The 12,129-nt window shown below is 39.7% G+C and overlaps 3 protein-coding genes across 3 annotated transcripts; 2 read left to right on the top strand and 1 right to left on the bottom strand.

Moving 5' to 3' along the window:
* The first annotated feature begins 227 nt into the window (after positions 1-227).
* LOC135944290 (malectin-A) lies at positions 228-3,270 on the top strand. The gene is made up of 4 exons (XM_065491134.1): positions 228-684; positions 1,331-1,513; positions 1,572-1,629; positions 1,755-3,270. Exons 1-4 carry the CDS (start codon positions 313-315, stop codon positions 1,973-1,975), a joined length of 834 nt encoding a protein of 277 aa, XP_065347206.1. The 5' UTR covers positions 228-312; the 3' UTR covers positions 1,976-3,270.
* On the bottom strand, positions 3,252-6,172 carry LOC135944280 (beta-1,3-glucosyltransferase). Its single transcript, XM_065491120.1, has 9 exons — positions 5,890-6,172; positions 5,733-5,834; positions 5,569-5,672; positions 5,431-5,516; positions 5,115-5,378; positions 4,753-5,066; positions 4,429-4,585; positions 4,101-4,374; positions 3,252-3,518 (listed from the first exon to the last, which is right to left on the bottom strand). The coding sequence occupies exons 1-9, from the start codon at positions 5,900-5,902 to the stop codon at positions 3,360-3,362; spliced, it is 1,473 nt and encodes a 490-aa protein (XP_065347192.1). The 5' UTR covers positions 5,903-6,172; the 3' UTR covers positions 3,252-3,359.
* Positions 6,173-8,653: 2,481 nt separating this feature from the next.
* Positions 8,654-11,411, top strand: LOC135944291 (uncharacterized). The gene is made up of 3 exons (XM_065491136.1): positions 8,654-8,989; positions 10,493-10,899; positions 11,250-11,411. Exons 1-3 carry the CDS (start codon positions 8,762-8,764, stop codon positions 11,326-11,328), a joined length of 714 nt encoding a protein of 237 aa, XP_065347208.1. The 5' UTR covers positions 8,654-8,761; the 3' UTR covers positions 11,329-11,411.
* Positions 11,412-12,129: the final 718 nt, after the last annotated feature.

The raw sequence follows: 12,129 nt of genomic DNA, 5'->3' as shown, positions 1-12,129 counted from the left end.
CCAAACTATTTGCTTTACAAATCTGACTCCAACGTTTTGGCTACTTTAAGTACTTTATCTCTGATCCGCACTACCCAAGTTTCTGACGCTCCTTTTCAACCATCCACTACTCCAGACCCCGTCATTGGTTCCTTGTCAGTTTCAGTTCCTCTGTTCATGTAGCTCGAAGTATTTTTCAGATGCGCAGATCGCAAAACACTCCTTCTGCGCAGCTGCTGCAGCTACGAAACTGTTCAAACTAAAGCTTGCGTTGAAGCGACCGAGACCGACCGACACTGAATTTCGGCGAGGAATCAGCTGCGCCCCGGTAAAATGGCAGGAATGTTGACACGATGGAGGTGTTGTCTGCAAAATCAGCTCGTAATATTGCTGCTTGTGATACTGGCCGAGCAGATATCGGCGCTGAAAGAAGTCATCTACGCGATCAACGCCGGCGGTGAGGCGCACATAGACATAAACGGGATCAAATACGAGCGTGATCCGTTGTTCGGCAAAGTCGGCACTGCCTCAGACTATGGCAAGCAACTGCTGATCGGCCGGGTGCACCAGCACGATCATATCCTCTACCAGACCGAGAGGTACCACCACAGCACCTTCGGCTACGACATCCCTGTTAGGGAAGACGGCGATTACGTGCTGGTGCTCAAGTTCTGTGAGGTGTATTTTAGACACGCCAATGCGAAGGTTAATAACCTACCCTTAATATTTTGACACACCTATTGATATAGCACCCTGCCTCTACTTATCACTTTTATCTTATTTTACGTTCAAAATCACTGCGTTTGCCCCAGTTTTCCTGTTAGTTTCTGTCAAAACTAGCTGTTAAAGGGTCTCAAATCAAATTCCGCACAATTGCTGCACTAAAGATCATATTTTTATTATTATATTTTTCTTAGCACGAAACTCCATTTCTATTGCGTTTATCTTTTTCTCTTTGTCTCTGTGTTGAATTAATATTTCTATGTAAATTATTTGCGTATTTTCCTCTTTTGACTTGTTATCCTACGTATATACGTGGATTCTGCGTGCATGCGTGTTGGGTGAAATGTTATCAACGTTGCACGTCGTGTCATTTCCTCTCTCTTTTGACAATTTGATACGCGATTCAATTTACTTGCTCTTTTTCCATAAACAACAACCCAATCTTTTCTGGAATTTATTTTAATAAAATCGTATAAAAGGAGGACATGACGCATTTTATGTAATAAAATGTGATTTAGAATATGTGATATTTGATTCAGAAATTAGCCAACATTGAACCCTGCTTTGTTATAAATTGCACTAAATTTCACTACTTTGGTTTAAAGCTTACACTATCGAACTTTTTCAGGTCTTTGACGTTGTCCTAAATGGTGATCACACCATCATTCCAGACCTGGACATATTTAGCAGAGTGGGCCGAGGAGTGGCCCATGATGAAATTGTGCCATTTAGCGTTTCCAGCGGCAAGCTCATAATCAAGAGCGAAGAGTCGGATATCAGGGGAGGAAAAATCAGAGTAGAGTTCATTAAGGTATCACAAAACCTGACCGCCTTTGCTCAGAATTCTCAATTTAAATTTCTTTTTGCAGGGCTACAGAGACAATCCAAAAATCAATGCCATTCTGGTTGTGAAAGGCTCTGTTGAAGGTTAGTTATTTTTTTTCCAGCGCCTGTCTCGCAATATACATAATCATCCAAGTTAGACTAAAAAAAGTAGTAAAAAACGCAGTTTTGAAATGGGAATTTTTGATACAATGTGTGCTTCTCCGCAGATTTGCCGGGTCTTCCTCCAATGTCGGAGGTAGACGACGATATGCAGGAGGAGGTGGAGGACTTCCAGCGCGCAGCCAACTCGCAGCCAGTGAAAAACCGAAACCCGTCGGGCCCGAGAACGCCCGACCCTTATTCGGTGGACGACTCGTCGATGATGCTGCCAGTCTTTGTGGCCATTGGTGCTTTCATACCATTGTTATTCTGCCTGTGCAAACTATGAGGGGGTGAAAAGGGCAGGCGGGCGGCAGGGGTGGTTTCGAGCCGGTACACGCACTCAGTATGCTGTAAATGCCTTAAAATTACACACAAGTTCCCAGTTACGAGTACGGCGAACCTGTCCACGCTCTGCGGCCGACTATCCAGTTGAAACACACGTTGTTGATGTTGTTGTTGTTTGCAGCAGGGTTTGGCGCGCACAAAATACTAATTTGCATTCATTTCTTGCCTGTTTTCACGAGACACGTTTACCACTACTGTCCGTGAATTTGTACTTATACTTGAGTAATCTCGCTTGTTGGATAATTGTATAAGTTTTGGAGGACTTGCCTGTTTTAATTTCCTCCCCCGCTAAAAGCGCTCAAGCTATGGTTGTGTTAAGTTATCTGGAAAAAGATTGTTGTTGCTTTTCCCTCCAGCACGCACTCTTACTGCTTGACAAAATCATTCTCGTTCAAAACCAGGCTGCCATATTGAAAAATTGTTCCTTGGCTTGCTCGAGAGTCGAACCATCCTTAAAAGTCATTGCCTGATTTAAAATAAAAATATTGCTATTTGCTTTGGAGTAATGCGCACCAGCAACGCACAATTTTATCGCATTTGTCCTCCTCCCACGTCAGACTCTTGGTTAATACTCGAAAGTTAAGTTTTTCTCAGAGAATTGTGATCAAAGTGTGTGCAAATTCAAGTTTTAAACTGCTTTTGCCACAGCAGACACGGAAACTGCATTGTTATTATTATTTTTGCTAGTCCATAAATGAAATGAGCTCGCTGAAATGAGGAGCGACGCAATGGTTTCTTTGCTTGTGTTTTGTTGTATTCCTTAATTTTACTACTGCCACTGTCTGAATCTACAAAAGAGTTCTCAAACTGTGAAGCGCATTAATAATAGGGTTGATTGGTTTATGTTTCGTATGTTTGACCCTGCCACAGAATCGTGTGTATAGATGTCATAACATAATTTCTTTGACGCAGCCCATTGTCGGGCATGTTGAATGTGAGCAAAGGAATAATTGGACGGAGAAAATGCATGTGTACGCACGTGTCGCGATTTAGCACAAAGATGAATGAACTATTTTGTGACCTGCGAGTGTTTTTACCAAGGTCTCTTGCCACTTTGCAAGTTGTGATCACTTTGTTTTAAAATTTTTATTATTGATAATATACATTGATGTAATCACGATTTTCCAGTTTTATGTTGTATCAAACTCTGTGTTTCATTGCCAAGTGTTCTTTTACATTGGTATTTTTGGAGGAAAAGAGCCAAATAAAATACAAGATTTTGTTTAAAAAGAACAAGTAGTGTTTATTTCAAAATGGCACAAATGGTATTGTCATTTCTTCCAATTAAACAATAATTGCGTTACAACTGGTTTGCGGAAAATTAATCAAAGCTCATTATGGACGTTACGTTTCGGCGTTCCAGCAGGAAAGTCAGGGTCGAACCAGTTCTTGTACACTTCAAACGGATTGACCTGCCAGTGCTTGTGGAATGAAATGGGTTTCTGCATGGCTAAGTATTCTTGAGCATAGTCATCTGGGCGAGCCTGGAAGTATTAAATTATAACAGCTTTCATCATCAGATTGAATTCAATTTGTGGGACGACTCCTGGGAGGGTGTCAAGAGTTCTGGAAAAAATGCTGCTGACAAGGAAAAGGTTTTGACGCTTTAGTTTTTGGGTGAAACCATTGAATTCCCGTAACTTTTCATTAAGTGAGCTAATATGAGCAGTGTTGGAAATTTTTTGATTCGACAATTTAAGTGATTTTTGAATATTTTAAGAAAATTGTCCAAATTTTCCAAAACGTATACATATAAAATAATGCATCGTTTTGCTTCAATTTGGTTTGTATAGACACTGCAAATTTGTTGGGGCCAAAAGTTCCCCTTGAGGATATCTATAACTCGTTGGATAAATATTTTGCTAAAAACTAAAACGCCGAAAACAAAGAGTTTTCTTATAAGTGTTGTACCACTTCTTATACATTTCAAAAACTACTCAATAGGAATCGTGTAGTTCAATTAATCCAGTTGTTGTCCTTTTCATTTTGTTTTTGAAGAATTGAATTTATTTTTACACGTTACACTAACTCAAGCGCATATATTACATTAAAATTTAGCTACTTACTTGATGAAATAATGAGGAATGAACAAGGGGGATGGATGCTTTGGAGAGGCAAATGCCCATGATGTACATGTCATCAGGGAAATTGTCTGCTGGGCAGCGGCATTCTTTGGCCAGAAGCTTCACAGCAGCCCTGTTGATGACCATTCCACCCCCACCAGTCAAGTAGTTGTAGCCATTTTCCGGCTCCATCACTCTGAATCCGTATCGCTCGCCTAGGGCCAGAGGTGTTTCGATTTGACTGTGACAGCTCAAGAATTCTTGCAGTCGTGCAACGCTAGAGTCAAACAAGCAGTTTAAGGAATAGCATTATAGGGACCTCACAGTTTACCTTAAAATGGTGTCGTCATCTGCGATCACCAGCCATCCAATATTTGGTTGTTCCATCATTATTTGCTCAACGTACTTGATGATGGCTTCAGTCTTGCTGCAGTGGCCGTGCTCCGTGTTTGGCACTTTGAGATCAACCAGTCCAGGAACCATGAAATCTTTAAATTTAATCTTTAATTAATCTTAAAACTAGCACTCTCCTTTTAATGTTTAAAATAGACACTAACATGTATTATAAAAAATCTGATGCAAAAGAAATTCTCTACAAGCACAGGAAAAACCCAGTTATATTATATTTATGAAATCATTAACAATTTAATTGTACCTGGCGTATCAGAAAAGAGTGCAAAGTGGTGAGTCTTCTTGGCCCACGTCTGCAACACGATCGGCACCCTGGTCCTGTGAAATTTCTGACAAGTTTTGACGGCAAAGAAAATCTCTTTGGTCTGGACCAAAGGTCTGCAGGTTGACTGGACGACAGGGTATGAAACGCAATTGGGTCCCTTTACCCAGCAGAACCTGCTTGAATGGGTCAGCGTGGGACCCTGACCTTCGTTCCAGATAAAAAGGGCAAGCTCGTGGGACGCATCTATGGCGAATTCCGATGGATGGAGCTCAGCAGTGTTGTTCAGGTTCCACCTGAGATTAAAATATTAACACTTGACAAAATCTGGTCTAGGAAATTACCTCTCTGCAAGTGAGGAAACCAGTCCTTGGCTCAGGGCGAATCCAGACGGGAATAGTGGATAGAGGAAATTGTCTTTGGCTTTGGTAAGCAAGGAAAAGTGGTGGATAATTGTCGGTTCCCTGTCGTGCAGGCCATATCCCAGCCAGATTGGCTCCTCAGAATTGTATCGATTCAGCAGGTTCAATAGTTTTGGGAAATTTATACGAGTCATGGGCAAGGCGAAGAAATACCAAGACGAAGACAGATTAGGGTTAACAGATAATCTGCAACATATTTTTGCTATTACTATATTCTAGTTATTATACCGGTTCTTACTTTTCAATGAGAGGAATTACAGTCCACGCACCTATTTCTCCAGAAAAGTTTCCTGAGACGGTCGTCAGTATTACATGACAATCTCCCTAGAATTCATTTTTATTGTAGCGTGTATTTTTATGGAAGGAAATGTTCAACCTGACTGTTCTTTTCAAGGTCTGCCCGGAACTCAGTCACTAAAGTGTTTGAATTATTGTCACTTTCTTGGTCTAAAATGACTATCACAAGAGAACGCTCTGGACCTGCATAAAATAATATGGAAATTATTTTACTTGTAAGAGATGAAAATATACAATACATACCTGAGCGTTCATGATTGGAGTAACTTCCAAGGCAAATGAACGGTGCAAATATGCATGCCGCCAAGATAAAAAACTGAAGAGGATAAATCAAATGAAAGCAACCTGAAAGAATGATTAGAATCCAGTTTGTGTAAAATAAATAAAACGTTCTCGTCACCTCTAATAATCATGGTCTAAGTCTTTTTCAGACAGATTATATTCAATTCTCATAGTAATAGAGTAAATTAAGAACAGAAATCAACTGCGAAGTTGACTACCAAGTACAAAATTAAACGACTAATCTCGAAAGCAGCACGTCAAGCGACGAGTTCACATTTCTTTTCTGTTGTTGTTTTGCTGCTTTGGGCTGTTTTGGTTAATCATCTGGGCAGGCGAAAAGAGGGGGTGTCGGAGAAGTAGGCAGTGCAAGGGAGAGAAAGCAAACAGGCAGAGAGCACCAAAAGCCCGCGAGGCGCGAGTAAACTTGCGCAATGTGTGCTAAAGAAAAAGAGCAACGTTTAGAGGCACGCAACGCAGTTTTCTTGATTTCTGGTCCCTCGTGGGATGCATTGCATGAAAAGAAGTTAAAAAAGATAATTATGAAATGTATGGAAAATTATATGATGCGTTAGAGCGAATTAATTCCAGATTTTAAAAAACGAATTTATTATGAAAGGAATAATTAAGAGAGAAATTGACTAAATGACTGTAAGGCTATCAAATATTTCATGGTTTGTGAAAAATCTTAATTCAATGAAAAAATGAGAACAGTTGCAAAATAAAACTGATGGACATCATATTGTTAAAGGGAAAATATATCATCGCTATGGTAAAAATAAGTAACGCTTTTGCAGTGTTAAAAGTTCAAATTGTGATTAAATGCTAAAATTGTTAAGAGTTATGTAATATGTTTTTATTCTATCATAGGTTTAATATTTTTCCGTAGAGCTATTTACGCCCTGCGCATTCGGCATTCATACTATTTATTTCCCATGACTTCAAAATTTTTAATTATTTCCTTATTGATCTCAAACATTCAGCACCTGTCGTTAGTTGCTTTTTTGTGGTATTGCAACACAAATTTACGGCATCTTTTGCGGCAAAGGATTTTAACAGTTATAAGAGTTCTGCTACTGCCTCGCTTGGAAGCTGCAAACCTGAGACACATCGTCTCCGACTGTAATAATATGGTGTGTTTTAATTACATGCGCTGAAAGAGATGGAAGAGCAGAGCAAAATAACTATATAGCGAGAGAAGGACGCAAAACAGGCACCTCTCTCAACTCGCTCTCGTTGGCCACTGCCGATGGCGAGCAACTATGAAAGAGAGGTCAATGGCACGCGACGCTGCGGTCTCGCAACATCTCTCTTCTCTCTCGCTGGACCAGAAAAAGAGTTGGAGAAAAACACGCTGGAACAATGGCCATTATACAAGCTCGCTCATTACAAAGTTTGTACCGCAGCGCCGTCCATTAGCAGCTTAATTTAGCACAGTGTCGGTGCTTTTTCTGCGCGATTAAATGACAACGGGGCGGAAAGGTTGCGAGAGCTAAAAGGTTCTTGCTAATTTGTAAGCTTTGCAGACGAGGAAAAACTGTTTTGCACAGAGAGAAGAAGCTATGTTAACGTTTATGATTAGCAGTTATTATAAGATTAAAAACTATTTTTAGAATACGTTAAAATTGAGATTCGTCGGTATAAAATTTACATGAGGTAATGTTAAAAGAATCGCGGAGAACAACTTAACGGGGAAAATGTAAAATTGTATGTGCTTTGTGGATTTTTGAACATGATGGGTGGCTTAAAATTAACAGTTATTAAACAGAGCTTTTTGGGCTTGTGATTTTTTTTAAGAAGGGAGTTTCTCGTGTGAGTGGCAGGGTTTCACAAAAGGTGTGTCTCTCTTGGTTTGTATTCGCAGTAATTGATGCGCAGTTATTCATTTTGATCGGCAGTGGTTCAGAATCTTCTAGTTAATTATTAAAAGATCTAAAGGATTTGGTTTTACTAAAGGTATACTCTGATGAGGCCTGAAGTGGCGAGACAGCTTGCTGTGCCGTACTACAAGAGTTCAACCTTCAATTTTTGGCCTGTTATTGGAAGCTTTTTTAAGATGGTAATGGCAGTTTTAGATGGTTTTAGACGATTTTCAATGTGGTTTAAATAGCTTCGAATTGCATGACTCGTGCACATTTGATTATGATATGAAGCCCAGAAAAAATTGTTGACAGTCTAAATTTCACCGCCATATACTTCATGTAAATTCGCACAGAAAAATTATATTTATGATTTAATTTGCTGAAAAAATTAATTTACTGGCAGTTTCTCAAATTTCTGTTTCCAATTTTTTTAAAAGGGAAATCCCTTTTTTTTGGAAATCAAGAGTTGTTGATGTAATTATTTTAATTCCTCTAAAACCTGTTTTTCCTAAATTAGCCAAAAGTGTCTTTAGTTTACTGTGAAAAATTTAGACTAATATTAGATTCCTTGTGAGCAGGGATAACAACAGATTTTAGCCACAAAACTAGACAAGATCAGTTAAGGTGAAAAATCAATCGAAATCTCAAATCATTCAAATCATGTACAGAAGAGTAAAGAATTACTTCATACTGAGAAACAGTTAGAGTCTAAATAGCCATCGGGAAAAATCACACTTACAGTAAAGAGGAAAAAAGCTTCAATTAATTTTGCACACGTTTCCCTGAGGATAAAGATCTGACCTGAGATCAAGCAACTCGTATTCTGCTCACGCACCTGACAGTTAACTTGTAAAATTAACAAGTACCCAGGGAGGATAAATGTGAGCTCTATAAATATCATTTATTCTTTTTTAAATTTTGCTCGACGGCAGAAAAGGCGCCTTCTGGGCGCCTCCCTCCTCTCGTTTGCTGCCCGGAGGCTGGCTACGGCTCATCTCGTTGGTGGTCAAGTCAACCACCTGACGCGTACTGCGATGGCCGTAGGTGGCGCTTGGCGAGGCGGCCAGGTCGCGTGTGTGTCCCTGGCCGGTCGATGACAGAACGGCACACTCGCACTCAGGGTTCGCCAGTATGCACTCGCCGCTCGCTCTGCTGCTCCTGCTGGTGCTGACCGCCTCCACGGGGGCGGCTCCCAGCAAGAAGTCCTCCGATGAGTACATGGTGGCGCCGGCCAGGGATGTCGTCCTCTGGAACCAGAGCCAGGACGGCAAAATCAACCTGCAGGTCTCGCTGAAGGACGTGCAAATCGTCGCGCTCCTCAACTCCGACACCAGCAGCTACGACGAAGACTCTAGTGACGTGAGTGAACGATTCAATTAATATAATTGATTTCCTATCCAGGTGCAGTTCAACAACAGAGTTAATTATTAGTTTATTTCACTCAATAATATACATTAACGGTGTTCAAAAAAGTTAAAAAGGTACAATGCACAAGAGATTAAGTCGCTGAATCGTCGGCAATTTTTAAGATAGTCGAGAGTGATTAGGAAAGAGCTCAGTAAACTACAAAAAAGGGAGAATTTTCAGTAAAAAATGGAAGCTCTCATTTTAAACTAAATTTTCTGAAGAAATTCACAATATAAAAAAAAATCAATGGCTCCCCACCAGTGAGTAACATTTAAAGAGAAATGAATTCATCTTGAAAATCTGAGATAAATTGGAACCAATTGATTGATTTGAACATTTGTAAAAAAATATCCGGCATTCGAGTTCATCACAATTAAAAAATTATTTTAACACTTAACTGTTCACAAAAAGTTCAAATAGTATTGGTTTAATTTTTTATTTTTGAAAATATGAAGTTTGAAACATTGTTTTAAAATCTTCCCATTTCAAATATAATATTTCTGAATATTTATTACGTCAATTTGACTCTTCACCTGCTTTTAGGGTGCTCAGGAATGAGATTGTGGTCACATCAGGGTGTTTCCTTAGCGCCCTGATGACTTTCAAAGGGTCGAATCCCACATATTCTGAAAGATCCTGATCTATGGCAGTTCTAATGGAGTTCAGATCTTGCAAATCGAACCAATACAGATCCCGTCAGGCGTCGGTAAATTGGCTACACATGGCAATTGAATTACTTCGATTGCTCGAGAGTTACCCTGACGCCAGGGTTCAATTTCTCGCCAGTTTTGACGGTATGTTCTGACCTCAGGCATATTCCGACAGAAAAAATCAACTGATCTTGCAATTTTTATTTTCTCACTATTTATCAGAACTAAAAAATGCACGATTTTTTAAAAAATGTTGACCCTCCATACCTCAAAAACTAAAACGAACGCCATGTCGAAAATTTTTAGACATGCTATACTCACTTACATATCAGCATTTTATTCTACTTAAAATGCAATATTACTTGCTTTTAAAAAATTAAGAAAAAATTTCAATATTACTTATATTTGGAAAAATCCAAAAAATGTAGTGTAAGTTTAAACGTTGTAGGTTGTCTAGATGGGCATCTTTTGGCTTAAAAGTTCGATGTTCTAGCATCATTAGAACCCGAGATATTCTCATTTTTGTGAGCACCAAAACCCAGATCCCCCCAATTTACCGGGAAAAAATTGCACAAATCTCTAGTGGAATCATCTTTCTCTTATGCATTAATATCATAACTAAATAAAATTTAAACATTAATTTTGTAACACACTGTTTAAAGGATACAAAGATAATCATTTTTTAAATAGTTTAGCTGCTTTAATTGCAATCCCTGGCAGTATTTTATATTTTACAGAAAAAATCAACGATCTTTCAACTGTATCAGACACAGTAAAATTATTTACACCAATCTATTTGTCGCAGTACGACTACTCCGAGTTAGAAGCTCTGATAAACAGCACGATCGCAGCCACATCGACGACCGCCAAGCCGACGGATAGCGAGGAAGTGACATCAAGCACGGACGACGAGCCGCTTTTGCAGCTGAGCGATGTTCTGCAGCTGGCCTCCGAGCAAGAGGAAAAGCAGAAGGACTCCAACAACACTACTACGCTGCCCCTGGCGTTTCATAGCAACGGTAAGCCCGAAAACATCACGCAACTCACCCCCGAAACGAAGGGGGCCACTTCCATGTACCACAGGGAGGCGCCTAAGAGGTCGCCCGTCAAGACCCCCTGCGCCGAAGGTGAGGTCCGCGACCGAATTGGCAGGTGCCGCCAGAAGTCCTCCAAGCCCAAGCGCAGGAGGCCCACGGCTAGACTTGCGTATCCGTAAGTATTTTAACTTAATAAGAGAATCGTTAAAATTTTGGAATAGGAGCAGTTTTTATTAATTAATAAAGGACTTAGCCTTGGTTTGGCCAAAAAGATGGGAAACATTATTTTCCATGGGTTTGATCGAGCAGTCTCTAATTTATTTTTTTGAAATTAGATTGACCATATTGGATTATTTCTAGTATAAAGTCCTTTAATTTATTTTAATCACGAATATGGCATTAATTTCATTTCCAACACGTTTGTACATATCTTTAAATATTTTGTATTTGTTTTCTATATAGTACTTCTTAAATTACTTTTAAATAACAGAAATGTGTCTAATACTGCCATTAATTAATTTTCAGGTTAAAGATGTCTCTTCAGAGTTTGGCCAGGGGCTTCAGACTTGCCAGGCTGAGCCAAGATGACGACTGGGAGTCATAAACTCAACATCTCGAAATTTTATTTATTTATGGTACAATTGATGTTCTGATAATTTATTAAAACTAGATTTTACTCTTTTTTAACTCTTCCTGTATTATTTATTAATAATAAACAATGAAAATACTTGGGCGCCTGCACGATCAAAATGTAGGCAACCTGCGAAGCTCTCCTGTCGACCCAGTTGCATACTTTTACTAATCAAGGCACCAGTCGGCGGAGCTTGAAGAACGCCAGGACTTATCTGCAAGTCTCTAGTTAATAACGCTTAAACTTGAGTTTCCATCTCGCGGAGGTCGATTTATTATTCTAGACTTTGTCTCCTCGCCAAGACGGAATTAAATTATGAGCGTGGCGGCACGAACTGTGCTGTCACACAATTCTGCATATTATCATCCAGGCCGCTCTTGTTTGAAACTCGGCAACGGATTATACTGGCCATGCACGCGAGATTTGACACATTCGATTATGGCCGATGGAGCCTGGTCAAGGTCGGTACAAATGAGTTGAAGCAGCCGCTCTTGCACCGAGATTTATAGCTTATTGTTAGTGGCGGATGTGGCGAGTGCAATTCGATTGCCGTCGCAGTAAATTGGCAGAAGCAATATCAGGGAGTGGGTAAAGCAAAGGCGGAAAGATGATCACACTGCTGGCGGTGGGGATTTCCAAAATTTCCATGAGCTAACTCTGAATCACCCATGATGATACACACAAATAAAGCTTGAAATAAGCTATTATTTTTTATTCATGAACTATTTCAAATTAAAAAATTAACACAGTTCTGAAATGAAAATTCATTTTATT

Source organism: Cloeon dipterum, chromosome 4, assembly GCF_949628265.1.
Source record: "Cloeon dipterum chromosome 4, ieCloDipt1.1, whole genome shotgun sequence".
Taxonomy (NCBI): domain Eukaryota; kingdom Metazoa; phylum Arthropoda; class Insecta; order Ephemeroptera; family Baetidae; genus Cloeon; species Cloeon dipterum.
The sequence above is the reverse complement of the archived record's forward strand: the minus strand, read 5'-3'. Positions and strand labels throughout refer to the sequence as shown.